Raw genomic sequence first — 20,035 nt, forward strand, 5'->3', positions numbered from 1 at the left:
AACGACTAACGGATCAACTAGTCCAAATAATTTTTGTTTTAATAAGTACTAATAGTTAAATAATATTAAGGTAGAAGATAACATAACTATTTTTTAGATGCATAATTAATATAGTAATTTTTTAAGAAATTAAATGAAATTCAATAATCTAAACTTCGTTACACTTAATTAGAATCTGACAATTTGTTGAAAAAATATATTATAATACATAAAAATATAATTAATTTTGTTATTTAAATAATTTAATTTATATGCACTAACAACCACAGACCCAGAGGGCATATATATATATATAAAATTAAAAAATATTAATAAAATAATAGATTTTTGAGTTGATATGTAATTAATTTTCTTCTAGTAATTAATCATATATTTAATTTTACACATAAAATTCACAATAAATAATTTTTAAACTTATTATTTATTAAATAATTATTTATTAAAAGTTAGATATTTAAATAATTGTGTAAAAAAAATTGATCTCCCATTCAATAACCTTTTAGCTACGTTCCTGCAAACAATGTAAATTTTTTATACAAACATTCAATAGAAAATTACTATATCATTTCATCATATTCGTTAATATGATATTGTAGTATTATGAATTTATATCGGATGTTTTGTATAAATTAATATAATTTACATTAACTATGTATATAAATTAAATATTTTTAAAAGGTTGAATTAAATTGAGAATTGAAGAAAATAGTTATAAGGGTACAAATTTAAGGCCCGATTGTAAAAATTCATAAACTAATAAAATTAAATACATGGAATAAGTGAATTGAATGAATAGTTAAACAAATTATAATGGCTAGCTGAATATGTAGTTAGTAGGACAAAAATATATAGATATCATTGTATTAAATGGCTTAAATAGATTAAAAAATAATTAGTGGACATCTTGTTTGTTTTAAGGAGGAAATTACCTCTTTATTCATCTCTAAAAGAAAGGTCCTAGTCTTAGATTTTGAGGTAAAAAAACAAAAGCATGTTACTGGTGGAAGCTGGCAATCAATCCATGATAGGAAAATCTAGACCAGCTAGATATCAGTTCAGTATATATTTTCTAATATAAGGGCCATCTAGCTAAGCTAAGCAGGAATCAGGATGATATAATTAACATGATGATTGAAAACAAGGCAAAGACAATTTCGAGCCCACTGTGATCTACTACCTTCTTTCTTGTTTCTTTTGTTGGTTCCACTTCATTTGATGTTACTACCTAACCAAACTCAAATGCTTTTAAGAGAGAGTACTTTAAGAGGTTGCAAATCACCGACCCACATGATGTGATTTTACTCCACACATTTGCCATTCTCTCTAAACATTGTTAGCTCTACGCAAAAGATGAAATAAAGCACATATTATTAATTAGTCCACACGTGTGTGTATATTTTTGTACACCCGTGAGAAATTTAGGTTATCTTATTCTTATCCACCTCTCTTCTTAATTTCCACTTCCAAGACCATCCCAACCCTTACCCACCCCAAGAGCAACTAGTCTTGGAATTCTAGAAGAAGAAAGGCACTCTATGTATGGTCCCATCCCCATTTCAAAAAAGATTAATGAGTCATATTTTTTTTGTTTTACTAGTAGCTAATTTTCAAGACGTGACACCGGCACTCCGCACTCCATTTCCCTCATCAAATTTCAGTAGTAGTCTGAATCGAAAAACCATTTCCTCAATTAGGAAGGTGAAGACAAAACATAGAGGGTGAGGGAGGGTGTTGGAGTTGAGGAAATTAATAACGATTCAAAAAAAAACTTTGGTCAAGTGATAATAAACCGCCATTCTGTAAAGAGAGAGGAATTATTAAGAAAAATTGTCATTATTTCCCACTTATTCACCACTCACATGCAGCAACATACAGCATATTGGTAATATAGCTAGTCATCTGTTATAAGTATATATGAACATATGTAGGCGAATTAATCGAATGTATTTTCCTCGATCTACTATTGTTAAGCATCAGTTTAACCAATGTTATTATTAATTGAAAGAACTGATAATTTCACTAAATATGAATATTTTGCATGCAAACCCAATTAATTCAAGGAAAAAATTATTAAGAGAAATAAAACGTCGTTTTGATCAATAATAACCCAAACTTACTTGATAGTGAAGATGAGACACGACCATCATCCAATCAGTATCAATAGCAGCATAGTATCGTACAACTTGTTAGGTTTTTTAGTCTTCACGATTAATATTGTGTATCCGATAATCAATTCTGCAATTGGTGATGCATTCAATTTTTCCTTGGTTATTTTAGTGTTTTCTGTTTTTCTCCCATTTTATGGTGTTCATAAACTCTTGGGAGATGATAAATACGAATTAAAAATCCGTACTACCAACGTACCCAAAAAAATTCCACAAAATCGTGAGTATATCTACCTATAAAGTTTAAAGAAGAATTAATGCATGCATTTTATTATAACATTAATTGTGCTTGCATGCAAATTTGTCAATTTGTTTGGGCCGGTTATTATCGATCCAAACCATTAATTCAAAGGAAAAAAAAATAAAGATGGGCAAATTTTCATCTTAAAATAGAGAAAGTTAAAATTTATAAAAATAAATAAAATATTATAACGTTAAATTTATGTTAATTTATCATCTTAATCGTTTCTTTTATTTGTTAAAATTATTAAACTACAAAAATATTTATTAAAATATATACAAATATTCTGTTTTTTGTACCTTGTAAAATTTAATCCCCAAACACATGTTAAAATTCCTATTTTACATAGTGCGTTCTTGATAATTTTCTATTGGGATATATGAAAGAATGAGGGCAAGGACGAATATACGCAGGTCATATGAGATTGCGTCAGCGGTCATTTTGTGTTGTCATATAGTATGATCTTGTTATGTTCAACATTGAAGGTCCATTATTAGGGTTAAGGCTATCATACAACTCATGATTGGTCTACGGAAGTTACTTGAGTTGCTTGTATCATCTATATCGCAACAATCATGTCAAATCATTTACGTCAGATTTTTTTTAACACTGACAAAGTAAAAATCTTCTCCACGAAAATGATTTATAATTATAAAACACTTGTAAATACAATACGTTTAATTCATGAGTTTAAAAACTATACACTAACAATATAAATAAAACTAAAAGTTATGATATATATATATATATATATATAAAATTTTAAAATAATTATTGTATAAATTAATGAATTTGATTATTATATATAACAATTTGTATTTAGATAACAGTCTACAACATCTTACCCTTTTTTTTTGGTAGATAGAACATTTTCTCTTAATTTACCTAAAAGAGCAATCTGAGCCAATATTTTTATTGTGCCGAAAAGTTTGCGTATACCACGAACGCTGAAAGAATGAAATCTCATCTCTCTGAATAGGTATTTCAACTAACAGATGAGTACGAGTACTGACCCCTACCCCCCAATAAAAATTATTGAGAAGAAAGGCACTTTCCTGTAATCAGTAAATGGTGTGCATTAAAAAACGTTAGAATCTAAAGAAAAATAAATAAATTAACTAGCAAGTAATGATAGTGATAGTTATAATTTAGACGGAAATTGAAGGCAACACTTCAGATTCACTAGACGAGACGATGTGCAGAAATAGAAAAATATTCCATTTCCATAACAATGAATTCCCCACTTAACACGGATTAATTAGAACCAAGAAGAATGATTAAAAGTAACTAAAAATAAATAAAGGATTCCATACTCTGCATCCATATTACAAATAAGCACTTTCTTTCATAAGCCATGATGGGTTGCAAGCTTTCATATATGCCTTAAGTTTTTGTCTTTGATAGTCTTCAAGAGATGTTTTTGTGATCTTTTTCTGTTATTTTTTCTTTTTAAGAACACTAATTTTAGTATTATGTTGCTTAAGGATTTTAATTATGCTTGTAATTTGTGTTTGCAGTTATAAAATTTCAGTATTCCTTGTGTTTCATATATTTTTAGTTGTTTTTATTTCTTTCTTCCATATAACAACAAATTGGCACTGGAGTTTTTCTTTCTTTTATCTTGGAGGACCTATGACGTGAGTGAATACAAAAAATTATCAAGAAGGAAACAGAAGCATAGAAATGTTTCCATTGCGATCGATATCCATCTTTGATGGTGAAAACCATCATGTTTGAGCTATTAAAATTTTAGCTTATCTTGAAGGTGTAGACTTCTGAGATACTATTGAAGGAGACTATGAAGAAGTGCAATAGATGCTTGAAAATCCGACAATTACTCAAATGACATATAACAAAGATAGAAAGACAAGAAAATCCAAAGCTAAGTCTTGCTTATTTTCTGCGATTTTGAACACCATTTTTGCAAGAATCAGGAACTTGGGTTCAACAAAGCTAATATGAGACTATCTCAACAAGGATTATGAGAGGAATGAAAGAATATATATATTAACTTGGTTTGAGAGTTTGAGGATTGAAAATGAAGGAGGCTGAGACCATCAAAGAGTATTCGAACAAGTTACTAGGTATAGTTAACAATGTGAGATCCTGTTTTCTAAGGAGTTTTCTTATGAAAGAATTATGGGAAAAAAAATGGTTTATGTGGCAAAAAGACAAGTAGAAAAACTCCCTTATACTGAGAAACTAAGGATTTGTTGGCAAAATTAATGGATGCATTGCAAGCACAAGAACAAAGGCGATGACGAGAGGGCAGGGTCCATGGAAGGTGCTTTTCAAGCAAAGGCGAAAAAGCACAAGAGGAGGTGAAAATAGGAACAACTACAAGAATAAAGAAGAAGTCTATCTATCTTACTCTCATTGCAAAAAGACAAATCATTCTCAACCGAAGTGTTATTAGAGAAGCCTGATGTTAACTGTAAAAAATTTTACAACCTTGACCACGTTGAGTAGGTTTACAAATCATATCAAACAACATGAAGAAGCAAAGACAATTACTGAGCAATATAAAAAAGGCCATTTGTTTATCGCGACATGTCTTACAACAAGAAACACCATGGGTCATTCTTGGTTGATTAACAATGGTTGTACAAATCATATGACCAATATCAAGAGCTATTCATGGAACCTGATAAAATTTATAGTCAAAGTGAAAGGAGAATATGCACATCTGGTATATCAGTTATCGTACCCACGACAAGGAAAGGAGAATCATGGCTATAGGAAGTATATTAGGTTTACATTAATGATGTTTATGTGTGTCTAAATCAACTCATATTTTATGGCCATAACATGTTTAAAGTTCAAATGAAAGAAAATATTTTTTATTTCTTCTTTAAATTTAATGATGAAAGAGCACACTACTATAGATGAAAAGGACAAAGGGGTAAGATCAAAATCAAAAACATAAGTGCAAAGATGCCCATACTTTGAAATATTTTGTATGCAAAACTTGATGTTCTAGAGGAGATTGAAGAATACCATCTTTTGACATTTACCAAAGATGCAATGTTGTTATCATGGAACCTATTAGGATATGGATAAATGCAATGAAGGAGAAGCTCAAGATGATTAAAAAAACTAAACATGGGAACCATGGATGTCATGAAAATTGCATTTAGTTTTTAGGAAAAACTGAAGTGGAATGCGTAGAGCGAAGGTCCAACTTGAGAAAGAAAATGAAAAAAATTATAAGCAAAATAAATGGAAGAAAGCCAAAGTAAAAATAAAAAAAAATAAAAACGTATTTGAACCTTTGAAATTCAAATTGAGACTCCACATTAACTAGAAATTTGTTAGAAAATGCCTTAATTTTTCAGTCATGGATGTTGTAAAACAATTGATTGTCAAAGTCTTTAATAAGAGATGTTACTGTGATGTTTTTCTGTCATATTTTCATTCTTCTATTTCCTTGTTTTTCATATATTTTTAGTTTGTCTTCAGCTTTGTTCTTCCATATAAAAACAAATGAGGCTAGACAACTGGTCGTAGGCTTCATATACGAATTTGTGATTTAAAACCGATTGATTTTTCTCCCAGCATTGGTTAAAACTATACATCTTGTTTGGTTGATGAAGTTACAATTCAAAGGAAGGAATGCAACATAAACAAATCAACAGCTTAAATTAAGATAATTCCTCCAACGGGTACCATCAGGAACTTATTTATAAAGAAATGTCCAAAATCATAACAGAAAAACGTAAAGATTAATCCCGGTAATGATTATAACTATTACTTAACTAGTACATTATGAAAGGAATGCAACATATTATTACCGAAGTAAAACTTAACTGAATATACATAAACCTAAAGCAACAAACTAAAACATGAGATTAAAAAGGGAGGGGGCTAACTTAGAACGAAAATTTTCCCCATTTCTAAGGGTGAGGGGTGAGAGAAGGAAATGAAGGAATGGATTGTAATATCAACTTCCTGCCACCTCTGCGACTAGGAGATAATCCCAAGTCGCAGTTAGGAGAGGAGATCCTCTTGCCATTTGGAGAAGAGGTTTTGATGCAAGTGATAGGAGAGCTATCACCTCGCAGAATATCCGGCATTTCTTCATCTGGAACAGTTTGAAAATGCTTAGCTTGAGACCAAAGAGGGTTTGGTTTCCCAAGCTTTTGGTTGGCAAATAATGCAGAGCCAGAGATGGTTGTAACAAAAGATCTTGGTGGCTTTCCCTTTGATGAAAAGGGCAACGGAAGCAATGGCCTGTCCCATGGAAATGAAATGACGTTAATCAATAAGAGTCATCATCAGTTTTTATCATCTCAGATGACAAAAAGTCAGAATATCAAACCTGGAAAGCCGTAATGGTGTTGACACTGTAGCAGAATCTGGATGATTCTCAGTATTCTGAATTTCAGTTTTCTGTAAAGTTTTTTCTACCATACCCTTGTCAGAGGCTTCTGTTTCTTCTGGATCAGTTTCTATGCCTACAGGAGCAGAACCTGAACCAAAAATAAACAAGGAATTGAGTCAATTGACAACAGGAATGTTAATTACCACACGGAATTATCAAAATGCTTTAAGACATCTAATAGGTCAAATTGACAGCCAATTTGATGGTTCTGATTGAAAACTTACCATCCTTTCTACCAAAAGCATTCTTGCATCCTTCACATCTACAGCTAATGGAGCAACCAACACCACCCTTCAAAAGAAAACTACCATTTGTAACTCATGTTATAACTGAAATTGCAAGCATACAAGATAGGACAAGGGTGAAAACCTGATAACATTCACAATATTTCTTTAGGCAGCTTGATTTTTTGCAGTTGCATCCTCTTTTGTGTCGTGCTGAAGCTGGAGTTTTATTTGGGTCATCCTACAAAAAGATAATAATTAATACCTATAAAAGATGTTTCAATTGCTTAGGGGAAAAACTAAGTCGAGTTTATTTTCTAACCCCAATTTCAGGTACAGAATCAGAATTTCTGATGACTTTAGGAGCAAATGCAAGAGGGTTACGAGATTCAATCTGCTTGCGAGTTTGAAGAACAGTGTCTTCATGAATAGGTTTGTTGAAGCAATCCTGACAGGAGCAGGGTTCTATGCAGTAGACACCAGCAGCAAAGCACTCACAATAACTGATACAAAAAGAAAGAAAAATAAAATAAGTATATTCAAATACAGTGAGGTCATTTTCTTTCCCTTTTTTGGTTCCAAAGCTTGCATTGAATAAAAACATAATAATTAAGTGCAAAAGAAAAGCAATGAACACAGAACCCAAAAGAAATTGACAGACAATAGCCTGTAGCTGTAACAGGACCAATTAAACATGGAAAATTGAGTCCAATTTACTACAGTAAACTAATCCATTGTTGCAGCCCAGAAATAAAGAAGATAATATAAAATTCATTTCAACTTACAGCTTCAAACACTTTGATTTCTTGCAATTGCAGCGTTTACAGCCCTCGGTGTCTCCTGGTGTCTCCGACTTACGCCTGCAAATCCAACTCGGTGTAAGGCTAATGAAGAAAGGAAAAATTCAAAATAATGGGATGTAGTTCATCAAGAAAATGTACAGGTAATTAACAACTTCACTTGCCTTTTCATTCTGGGGCTGTTCTGATTGAAGTCTTCACCAGCCATGTAAGCTGATGGCTGGGAACAATCTTCAGCAGGATGAACCCCAATGTCTGATGGATCCAATTCTCTTTCAGATGATACAGGTACCAATGATAGATGCTGATGTTCTTGGCTTGTAGTGATTTGCAAAGAAGTAGAGCTGGGCAGACTGAGTTGTCTTCCAGAAGACAATTTTTCAACTTGTGTGCCGTTGTATTCTTTTAAGGCAGCAAGTGCATTCAAGTGTAGACCAATTCCTTGCAAAATTCCCCTCTGTAAATTCCCATTGCGTTTTGCAGGAAGCAATTGCTTTTCATTAGCGACATTCCTCTCATCAGACTCAGATGTACTAAAACCGATGTTTGAATTATCATCAGAGTTCTTCCTTTGAACATTGGCCATCTCAAAGTCTAGACAGCGCCTCCGTATGGTACGGTGTGTGACTGAAACAAGCTGAAACCAAAACACAAAAGTTCTTATAGATTGATTGACTCGTTAATATATTTATAAAACAAGTACAAAGAAAAAAAAAGTTTCAAATGTTTATAAACCAAAAAAAGAATACAAAATGACATAGCATGCTTCTTTACTACAGCATATACCAGGGAATGTAAAATGCAGCACAATATTAATTGAAAAAAAAATGGATTTAATCTTGTGATGTACATACAACAGAAGGATGATACCAACAATAAAGTCCTGATTGGCTACAAACCACAGTGATGCAGTATTGTGCTAGAATTAGAAATGATACTTCCACACAAACCATAACAAAAGGAGGATACCAACAATAATTATGCAATCATACACATAAATTACAATATACATAATTCACTTCAACACTGAAAAATTTCATTTGCTTACCTGGTCGTTTGCTTTCTCATTTGAATTGCTAGTCACTAATGCAACATCGGCAAGATTATCTTGAGTTTGGCTCGTGCCTGTGGCTGTCATCGGCTCAGAATGATTATCTTCAATTTCATGGGCAGAACCAGAAGCAACTGAATCAACAATGTGCATTTTCCTACCATTATTGATGGTAGAATGTGGAAGCATAGACATAAATTTGCTGAGTCGAATAGAAGAGTCCAAGGGTTTGTGCATTAGACCCTTAAAAGCTTCTGCCTCACCTGGGGAATTAAAAATTAGCATATCAGGGGCATCAGGAATTAAACTATCCCAATAACAGTCTGGACCTTCACTCTTTGGCTCCATCTGACATATTTCCTGAAGATGCACTTCGCCCTCAACTGAATCAGTTTTACAACCTTCCTGAACATAGCCAACATTTTCTGCTGCCTCACCAGGCAATTCCAAAAGAGAGTTGGCCTCATCACCACAAGGTGGATGATCATAGCCAGGGCTACCACAATTATATTTTAAAGCTTTCGGTAGCTCATCTGAAAATCTTATGTGCTCCCTAGATAGCTCAAGCGAAGCATCTCTTAATGAAATCCCTTTACCAGTGTTTTCCTCCTGTAATTTACTTGAGTTATGGTGTGCGCGTGTAGTATCAGCAAGAGTCTCTTCACTTGAGTGAACTTTAATTACATCTTCAGAAGAAACCTTAGGCTTTGATGTGCCCAACGGGTTATGTCTAAAGATGAATAATTGGATACCGTCAGAAATGCATCACTAAAAAATTTATATAGAAATGGCCTAAAAAATAAAATGTTCTCAAAATTACCTCCGGAGAAATCTAGATTCCTTGAGACAGCTGACATGGGGTGATGTGAAAACCGATGGAGGGGATGAAAAGCTCAGTGAATTGAAAGTCTGACTGATGGGAACAGACTTAACGGGCTTTATAGGAGATAAACTATTGATATAGTTGAAAACCGGTGAATCCTGCATATACCAAAGGTTAAAAATATACTTAAACCGGATGAATTGAAGAATAATAATAATAATAATAATAATATATACATGCAGAAAAGAAGAGTAACTTGTGTTGATAAAAACGGCCAAAAAAAAACATGGAGAAAGTCATTTCACAGTTTACCAAATACCAACAAGTACAGAAAATTAGAAAGAATTCACAAATAATTTGCTAACGGACCAGATCTGACAAGTGTTGCTCATTGAACATTATAAATATGTACATAAAAGATTGTAGAAAAATGTTTATCAAGCGAGACCAGCATGTGACTGTTTATCAAGTCTGCGGTGAAACTTTACTCTTAAAACCTGAGAGCCAGTCCAATCCCGCCATAGCAAATTAACTGGCTCTCTCTGATATACTTCCGCAGAAGTAAAAGGACAGACACAGAAAATTAAGTAAAAAAAAAAAAAAAAAGGTGGTGGAATTTTCTCAATTTGAATGCAAATAGAAAATTTTCATAAAAGCAAGTATTGCTACCCGCAAAGTTAAGACTTATATGAGAATAGTAGAACATAGGAGACCCGTAGGCCTCTAAATTGAACTTGAAAGACCTAGAGCAGAAACAAGTGTGACTAACACTTGAAAGAATTACAAAGAGAAAAATTGTTTGAAAAGGGTAAAGAAGAAGAAGAAGAAGAAGAAGAAAGGTTGGAAGTGAAAGAAAAAAGTGCATAATGAAAGACATGCAAGAGAAGAGGAAGGAAGCGATGAAATTGAAGAGGAAAAAGAGTGAAAGGTGACCTCAAACATAGAGAGAGTAGCGGTGATCTGATTCCTCTCTGGCGTGTCCATGTCCAGAGAGGCAGCACTACTGCACTACTCTCTCTCTTAAGTATGATTCATGAAGCCGGAGGGCGGGAGAAGAAACTTTTTCTGCTGGGGACCACAACCACAGCTGTCCCTCTTTTCTTTTCTATTTTGTCGCCAAAGTAACGTATAAACACTTCACTTCCCATATTCTCTATCTGCATTTTCTCCTTCTACCTTCCCTCTCTCTTTAATTCATTCAAATCTATTCTTTCCTTCAGATTATACGTTTTATATTAATATTCATTCTACACTTTCTTTTTTTCTACCACAACTTTCTTCTTTTTTAGCGCCGTTTCTTTCTACTCCAAAATAACAACATCGCTCGCTTAGTTACTTAACTGCTCTACATCTCTCAATTCGGATTACTATAAGGGGCCTTGAAATTAAACTTTATTTCTTTATGGCATAAGGTTCTAAATTGGTCCCGATTCATTTTATTCCATAAACAAGAAAATAAAGTTTCCAAGAAAAAAAAAATTAATGTTATTTGAGGAAACTAATTCTCATAATAATGTTTTCTCTGTAGTTTCTGTACCACAAAATAAAATGTTTTGCTTGTAGCGATCAGATGCCATAAATTTGTTTACCAAACTTTTACTGAAAATTAAATCAACCCAGTGGAATTTGTATTCTTAATTGTGTGAAGAGAAAGAGGTAGGTACTACAATCATAATCATATTCCAACCATAATGAATAATATTCGAGTAATTTTATTTGTATAATAATTTCTATACAAACTTTTTTCCGGCTTTTATATCTCTATTAGCATATTATTAATTTTATCTCACATTGTACTTTTTTTCTTTCTATTTTTTTACTGGTGTAAAAAATATTTAAAACTTTAGCGTAGGAATAAGATCAAGCTTAATAATATATTTATTTTAGCAACGTACGTATTTGGAAGACTGCTAGTATTTTATAAGCTCCAAAGTCTCTTCCTTCCACCTACACAGAGCTATTAAAAGAAAACATTCATATCCTCCTCGGGTATTAATGCTCAAGGGAAAGGAATTGAACCAAAATTTAATTTTCAACCTGTGTTAGAAACCATTTAGGAAACGTTTCAGCCTCATGAAAAATCATGATTGACTATTTGATTCCCTTTTATTAAAAATGATTAGCTTGCATAACGGAGATGACATACAAGGTGAGGCATCGTACAATTACCCAATAAAATACTTGTTACCGTTTTGTGTTTCTGAAAATTATAGTAAGAATTAAATTGTACTGTAAATTGCTGTTCACAGTATTTTAACAGAAGAAGGAAAAAGAGGGATTCGGAATCTGAGCCGTTAAATTTAATGGCAACGCCAATAGTATAGCATGAGATAAGATGACACTATGACACACCAATAAGAACAAGAAGAAGGCTTTGCGTTTTAGCGCGCTGAGAATTTGAAAAGGGTGTATTCTGGTGCAGCTGAGGCGTACGGAAAGTGGTGAACACTCGCGTACATGGTACGCTAATCATGCATACCTGAATCATTCTCTAACCCCGTAACACGCACGGAATTTAATATCCACAATTAGGATCACAAGACGTTATCGGTTATCGTCCCTTTGTTGGGCCCTTCCCATCAAACTTTTTTTCGATTATTGAATTCTCTTATCCTATAATAACTACAATCACATATATAACGTGAAATATATTTAACTAGTATTTCTCACAATATTTATTTGTATATAATTGTAACTTACAATAAATAAACAGTTTAAGCATATAAAATATATTATAATTAAATTTTGTAAACAATAAATATTTTTTTATGATTTTGATAAATAATTTATGTTGTTTGTGTATTCGTTATTTAAAGTTTTTTTTAATTATTTGATAATTTCTCTTAAAATTTAATTTAGAAATAAAAATAAATCATATATTGAAATAAATAAGTGATTGTATCTCTCCGATTTTTTAAGCTCGTTTCCTCTTTGGTTCAAGGCTCTGGCTTGTGTATTCTTCCAATTGATTTTAATGTCTATTGGGACCTCAATCCATGATTTGACCGTTGATAACATAAGATAGACAATAATAAAATACACACCTAATTCGAATAACTACCAACTAGTCCGAGATTAAAATTTATCTTAGATCTGAAAAATCGACAGAACACATACGTGAATGCTCTAAACAGGCAACCTCATTTTCTAGCAGAGAAAACCCATGCTAGAACATTGTCTAAGAAAAATATTAAATATACATGTAAAAATATATAAGTATGGTGATTTTTTTAGTTCATCATGTTATCTATATAAAATATATACTGTCAATTTTACTTAATCATTAATGCCTGTTAAAAAAACATAACTAAGTCACTTTTAGTGGAATGAAAGTAATAACAATTCTTAAAAATATTCATGTTCAAGAAAATATTATCATTAAATAATAATTGTTCAATGCCCATGCCTATCTGTAAAAAATAATTATCGTATGAGATATTTCAAATTAGACTTTATAATAAGGACCAAGTTACACCTTTGATAAGCATTGGAGGAGTAATAAATCCTAATTAATATTAGGTTGAAAAGTTATAATATACTAATTTTGAAATTTTTTTAACACGACACTTATAAAGTATTTAACATTATTAATCTTAACGACACATAAGTAGTTTTACTAGCTCACTAGTGGTATCAAAATTACTACGCCCCAGCCCGAACGATTCGACAAGTGTAGGTAGGGTCTGTGGGTTTCATGGTGATATCATAATGTGAGGCTTAAGTTGTTCACGACTTATGCGTCTGCCTTATCCTCCTGCTCCCACCAGTTTCCTCTTTCCCCAATTTATAGTATTTGTTGTGTTGCTCACGTGATTGTGGAGTGGTCAAGGGTATGTATGTCTTTTCCATTTTCCAGGGAGGTGAAGTTCATGCCAATGCGAAACCATAGTGTTGACTATTTAAGTAATCTCTCACGTGCCATATTGCTGGCAAAACAGGGCATCTCCGCTACAAACTAATAATGCCGTCTTTTTAGATAACTTAACTGACAAATGAAACATATTCAGCCCAACCTTAGTTTCTTTTTACGCATATAACTGCAACACACGCTTTTGGCTTTTGAGAAGAGGGTGTCGGAAATATTATTATTAGATTTTTTATTTTTTTTAAAAAAACAGTTGACAAATACTATTATAGATGGGGGTAGTTTATTTCTTTAATTCTTATTTCTTAATTTGTGGATGCTGTCCAAAATAAAGACCAAAAGTTTTTAATTAAAAATTAATATATATGAGAGGAAGATCAAATATCAAGTAGGTACAGTTTGCGTGTCAACTGTTGGTGACAGACAACGCACTGATAATTATTCTGTTTACGGTGTCAGGAGGAATATAATCCATCAGAAAAATCATATTTAATTAACTGAAGGCTTTTATTTTGTTTAATCACTTCTCATTATTATTTTTGGGTACTTTTGTTTGACTTAATGTACGTTTCTGGAGGAAAGTTCTTACATGGGCATATGAGCGCGGCCATTCCAAAGAGGGCATGCGAAATTGCGAATTTTGTCCATAAATTAGCAACTTGTCCACTTGTCGGTTTCTCTGGCACCTTACTATTTTCAATTTTTCCTGGATATAAATATGATCATCAATCTCTCCAATTAATTTACTAATTCTTATATGTTTATAATATTATTTATCTTATATGAATTAATTTGTGTGAATTTTTTTAAGAGATTCTGGATAAACTCTATTAACTCTAAATAAATTTATTAGACTCTTGTTTACTATAGAGTCAACAAGTTAGCAAGTTAAAAAAATTAGACCATAATATAAGTCATTTTTTATTATTTTTTGTCTGTTTAGTATTCAATATACCTTCATTTAGTATATTAGTTCCGAATAAACAAAATTCATATTTAATAACATTAAACTTTTGTTCTCTAATAATATCAAATCATTCATGGAATGATCTACCACTACTACAATATTTACAAGTTATTATCTAGTAGTGATGCATTTATAGACTTGGTTATTTAAATATTGTAAAATTTATGATTTATTATTTTGTTTTATTATATTGTTGAAATGTTTAATTGATATGTTATTTATAGATATTTTGTTGTTATTTTTGTATGAAGTGGATTCTTACTAGTTTACGAGTAAATCCATGAGTCGAGTCTATAGAACTCTCACGAGTTTACGTAAACTCTCAATTTTAATAAACTTGTGTAAACATGAAAAACAATTATAAATGAAAAAGTAAATAAATAAGAAATATTCTTCAATGGAAGCTGGGAAGTAAAGAACTTGTGTGTTTTTATTGGATGGTTAGTCTGGTAAGGAATCATAAAGACATAATTTTTTCCCCAACAAAAGGGAACAAATGCATGATGAGATTTCTTGATTTTTCTGTTTTCTTATTCCACACCTGATGGTTATCTACAAAAGGGATTTTACTTACTATAATCAACTTCTCTTTTGTAATAGCTTCTGGAATTGGTTTAGAGAATTGTGAGGACGAGCCTGACTGATTATGACTGTAAAGGAAAAAAAGTGACAAGGGTTTACTATTTTGTCTGTTCCTATTTTGTTTTTTAGAATTTCTATTTATAATCTATGAAACTTTTTTTGCAAGTCAATGCCCCTTTTCTTTTTTTTCTATTCTTACCTTTAGTCTTTTTTAAGAGACTAAAGTCAGTAAAAAAAATTGAAAAAGTTTAATAACTAAAAAAGTAATAAACTCAAATAAAAAAATTGTAAAAAATAGCAAGAGGTAGAGTTGGCAATGTGAGTCTAGCTTTATGGGTCGGTCCAAAGAATTTGTAATTAAAACTAGAGTGAGCTCAATTAAAAAATGTAGCTCTGAAAAAATTCATGCCCAAATTGATGGGCTTATTGATCCAGTAAAATTTTGGCCCAAAAACAACTGAGCCTATTTGGTGCAAAATGATGCAGCATTAATGGTGACATTTTATTTATTTCAAAAGTTATTCATATAACTAATATATATACACAAACACACAAAGCTGCATGCGTAGATCAGATCATGCAGAGAACTAAAGTGGCGCCGCGTCATTTTTCCACTCCCAGTCTCGATCGATCAGCTATCCTAAGAGTGAAGGCAGGACAATTAATTAATATCAAACATTGCCTTATTTACAATCTTAACGTAGAAAATTACAAAATATATATATATGTCCAGAAACTTAATTAGCACCTTCTCATCGATCTTTAAATTTTCAAATAGTGAAAATGAAAGATGGAAGCACGTAAATTAATCAATATTAGTCATGTGATGAATAATAATAAAAGAAGAAATTAATTAAGAAACTGGTGTAGCATATGATCGCCTTCCTCCTCCCATTCTCATCATCATCTGCATGCATGCATAGGTTAATTATCATGTACGTAAAAATGGGAAAGGTACCTCTGCCCCTGAAACCCATTTCTTTTCTTCTTGTAGAATATATCAAAACAAAGACACAAATGATGCTATTGTACGTCATAATCTCCTCCATGGAATCTATTTATATATAGAGAGAGTAGGTGTTTGACTTTGAATCCTTCAAGCTCGATGATTTGATTGCCATTTGCCAATCCAAGAACCAACCATCCATGATCCATATACGTCGAGAAACTTTCTTGCTATAAATGGAAAATGAACAATAACAAGTTACATTTTTTATTGTGTGAACAACAAGTTACAATTCATTAGTGTGTAATTTAATTTCCTATCTTTGTAACTCGACTTTATTGAAATATTTTTTTAATAAAGAAATCATTTTAATTAATTCTTTAAGTGGAATAGAATATTGATTAACATTTTCATTAAGAAAAAAAGATACGTAAAGGATCCAGCTTTAAGAAAGAAGATTAAAAACGTAAAAAAAAAAAACTGTTCAATAAACAAATGTTTCTATTATACTAAGAACTTCCGTGGTAACCTCTATTTAGTAAACAAAAGTAAATGTTAATACTAGAGTACAGAGGAAAATGTCAGAATTCAGGAAAAAAAAAAGAATATCACAATTAATATATATGGTTACATCCATAGTACAATGAGACAGCTCTCCTGTATATATTATGAATGAACTTTGAAGCATGAAACCTAAATGAATAGTCGTTTCTTTTTCTTCATGTCACATTGTCACGTTGCTATAATGAACTTTCTCAGATAGCCTGATTCCTTTTCTTATTCATTGTAGAATCCAATAGTTTTCTCTTTGACAGTAAAAAGTACAAGTATTTAATTTGTCCCTTCTTTGTTTACAAAACGTTGCACTTTGAGCTATGTAAAGGAACATTCAATTGTATTTTTATTAAGAGTAATACGACAGTATATGGGATGCTGTGCGTACGATTTTGAATGTCCCGCACTGTTTTTTTCTGATTTTTTAATTTTATTTTTAACATCTGCACATATATGAGCAAAATAAGTTTGGGACCTATCTATAAGCTATCTATAAGTATCTTCCAAATAATTTAATTTTGCCTTATTACCAAGCAATTCCCACAAACGTGGGGTTAGAATTCAGAATGGACTGATGCGGTAAATGCCTGTACCAATTTTACTGGTACCAATTTTGTATTTCGAAATGGATCCAATGGAAAATGTCTGAAGCAACAGTGGAATGCAGGAAATTTTACCCAATACATAATGTTTAAGAAATAATTGAGCCCAAAATTAAATCCAACAATGTAAGCAAAAAATAAAAAGCAAGGAAAGAAAACCGACCAAAACATAATTATTTTTAATTTAGAGTACCACAAAATAGAATATTTTATAATGCAATGACATGATTTAGTTTGAAATAGAAATAAATTACAAATGGAAAATTGTATAAAACTATAAACTAATAATATCTTTTTGTTCCTTTTATTTTGGTATATAATAATATCCCTTAGTATAGTTCTTTTGTGATTTTGAAATTTTATCTGCAGAATATTATGGGTTGTCGCGTTCTCTACTCTAGCAGATTCTGAAAGCCACTTGCGGATGTAAATATTGTTCTTTAGAATTTGCTGGGCTTTCCAAATATTGTTCTTTCCCTGTACCATTCTCAATGATCAATAGTCAGGATGCTCTCTCTTCAAATTATGAAGAACCCTACTTTCTATAAACATATTAGCCTTGTTATGTTTGTAATTATGTTTAGTTGTTTACTAAATCGTTAAGACGTGGCCCTTTCCTTTTTCTTTGATAAGTTGAGCATTCAAAATCTCAATGCAATAACTTGTGGGGGTAATGAGAAAATTCTAAATATATCCTTATTCAATTTTATTGTATGTTTATTGCCAACTATATTAGTAGTGATTTGTTTCCATGATTTGGTGTAGTTATTAGCTTTCATGGTTATTAATGTAATTGGATTAATAATTTAGGCTTTCTTAATTATAATAATTAAGATCGACTTCTTTCAAAAATTATAATAGTTAAGACAGTAATTTCTTAATCGTCATAATTAGGACAATAGGATAGACTTTCTTGATTATAGGATCGATTAAAATTTATTCTTCTTAAGATTTATTTGTATATAAATAACGTACATGTAAATCATGTACATATCAGTATAAAATATAATAATGTCTTCTACCTCAATACTTCTAAACATTATTTTTTTTAATGAAAAGAGAAATAAGGAGATGTATAAACAATATAAATAGTCGTCTATCTTGTGAACTTAGCCCCTCCTTTAGTCCTATTATATGTACAGGAGATAGATAGTTTTATTCGGAAAAAAAAAAGGCAAAGAAGAATGATTTTGCACGCATCAAGCAAGAGACATTCATGAAGTCATGCGACAACCAATATTTCTTCCAGAAAATCGATTGAGCAATGGAATTAGCCGTTGACAAAATAAAATTATTGGATTATAAAATATGCATAGGGTATGACATTTTGGTATCATATATCCAAATATATAGTCAATTACCACTATACTTTATCTTTAACTTAGCAGGTATTATGGACCACAATTAAACCAAGCTGAGTTGCTGACTTATATAATAGACGCATCAAAGCATGCCAAACGACGCACCAGTTCAATCTTACAAAATTTATTACTGTCGAGTTTGACTTCATATATGATGTAAATATAAATCATCGACAACTTTGTGTAATATGTGAATTTTGTCCTGCTAAATTATAGGTTTATAGTACTTCGATTATATGTATTAAATCATGTCTAAATTAAATAATAATAAAAAGGTAATAAAAGTATTCATATTTTAGTATAATTACAAATATATTACCTCAATGTTCTGATTGATATGAATTAAAATTCAAATAATTTTAAATTAATATAAAAATTTATATAAATAAAATATGTAAAAAGAATTTTTAATTCAACAGTATTTTTTTTTTTTGGTACCACTATAATTCAACAGTGATTTTTAAGATAATGCTTTTAATTAAAAGTTATTAAATAATATAATAATTGGTAAGAGTTATATCATTAAAAGTAACATTTTTTCAGAGAAATCTTTAAAGTAACATTAATTTACTAAGTATATATAAACAAAATAAACTTCTATTTACATCATAACCAAATTTGAAAGATTTTTTTCCTTAATCGGCGAACGATACTGTCCGTTGGTGCCATTTTCTTAAAAGATTCTCTATGAAAGGAGACACAGGATCAGGGATGACGATATTATTATTGACATTGTAATAAATTATTAAAGTAACGTCAAAGGAAATAAATATTAATTAGAGGAGAGGAAGGCAAGAAAGAGATCAAAGGATAAAAAAAGAAAAAAGATATCAAAATCAAATAAAAAAAACTTCCCTTTTTAAGAAATAATATTTTCAGAAAACAATATTTTATGGGAATGTTTCTTAGTTATAATCTTTTAGTAAAAAAAATCATTACGATAAAAATATCATATTATTTAATATAATGAATAAATAAAAAAATTGGTATTGATTTCAAAAAAACTTTTTTTTGATAACGATATCAAAAAGGTAAAATTGCAAAATTGGTCCTCCACTATATCTCTAATTATGGATTTGGTCCCCCTATAATTTAATTTACAAATTTGGTCTTTCAGTTTTATAAATCCCTGCAAAATTAGTCCTAAAAGTTTGATTTGGACGTTGACCGTTAACCTCAGACGCTGACTGCCACGTGTCAATGTCTGAGTGGTTCCTCGTAAAGACTTCATTTTTTGTAGGTAAAATTATACTTTTGGTTCCTCAGTTTTACTTCAATTTCGATTTTGGTCCCCCTATAGTTTAATTCACACATTTGATCCTATAGTTTTATAAACCCCTTTATAAATTATTTATGCAAAATTGGTCTTTTGAATGGTTTAGCCACGTGTTAAAGACACGGTAGCTCTTGATCGCGCATTTCTTTTTCATTGCAAGTTTTTCACTCACTTGAAACCCAGAGAAAAATCACTC

General features: G+C 31.1%; 1 protein-coding gene across 1 annotated transcript; it reads right to left on the reverse strand.

Moving 5' to 3' along the window:
- Positions 1-6,042: 6,042 nt before the first annotated feature.
- LOC114377252 (protein tesmin/TSO1-like CXC 2) lies at positions 6,043-10,727 on the reverse strand. The gene is made up of 10 exons (XM_028335687.1): positions 10,619-10,727; positions 9,683-9,843; positions 8,860-9,592; positions 7,976-8,448; positions 7,797-7,871; positions 7,334-7,514; positions 7,157-7,252; positions 7,012-7,078; positions 6,725-6,875; positions 6,043-6,636 (listed from the first exon to the last, which is right to left on the reverse strand). The coding sequence occupies exons 1-10, from the start codon at positions 10,667-10,669 to the stop codon at positions 6,300-6,302; spliced, it is 2,325 nt and encodes a 774-aa protein (XP_028191488.1). The 5' UTR covers positions 10,670-10,727; the 3' UTR covers positions 6,043-6,299.
- Positions 10,728-20,035: the final 9,308 nt, after the last annotated feature.

The sequence above is a fragment of the Glycine soja genome, chromosome 11, assembly GCF_004193775.1.
Source record: "Glycine soja cultivar W05 chromosome 11, ASM419377v2, whole genome shotgun sequence".
In the NCBI taxonomy this organism is placed as follows: Eukaryota; Viridiplantae; Streptophyta; class Magnoliopsida; order Fabales; family Fabaceae; genus Glycine; species Glycine soja.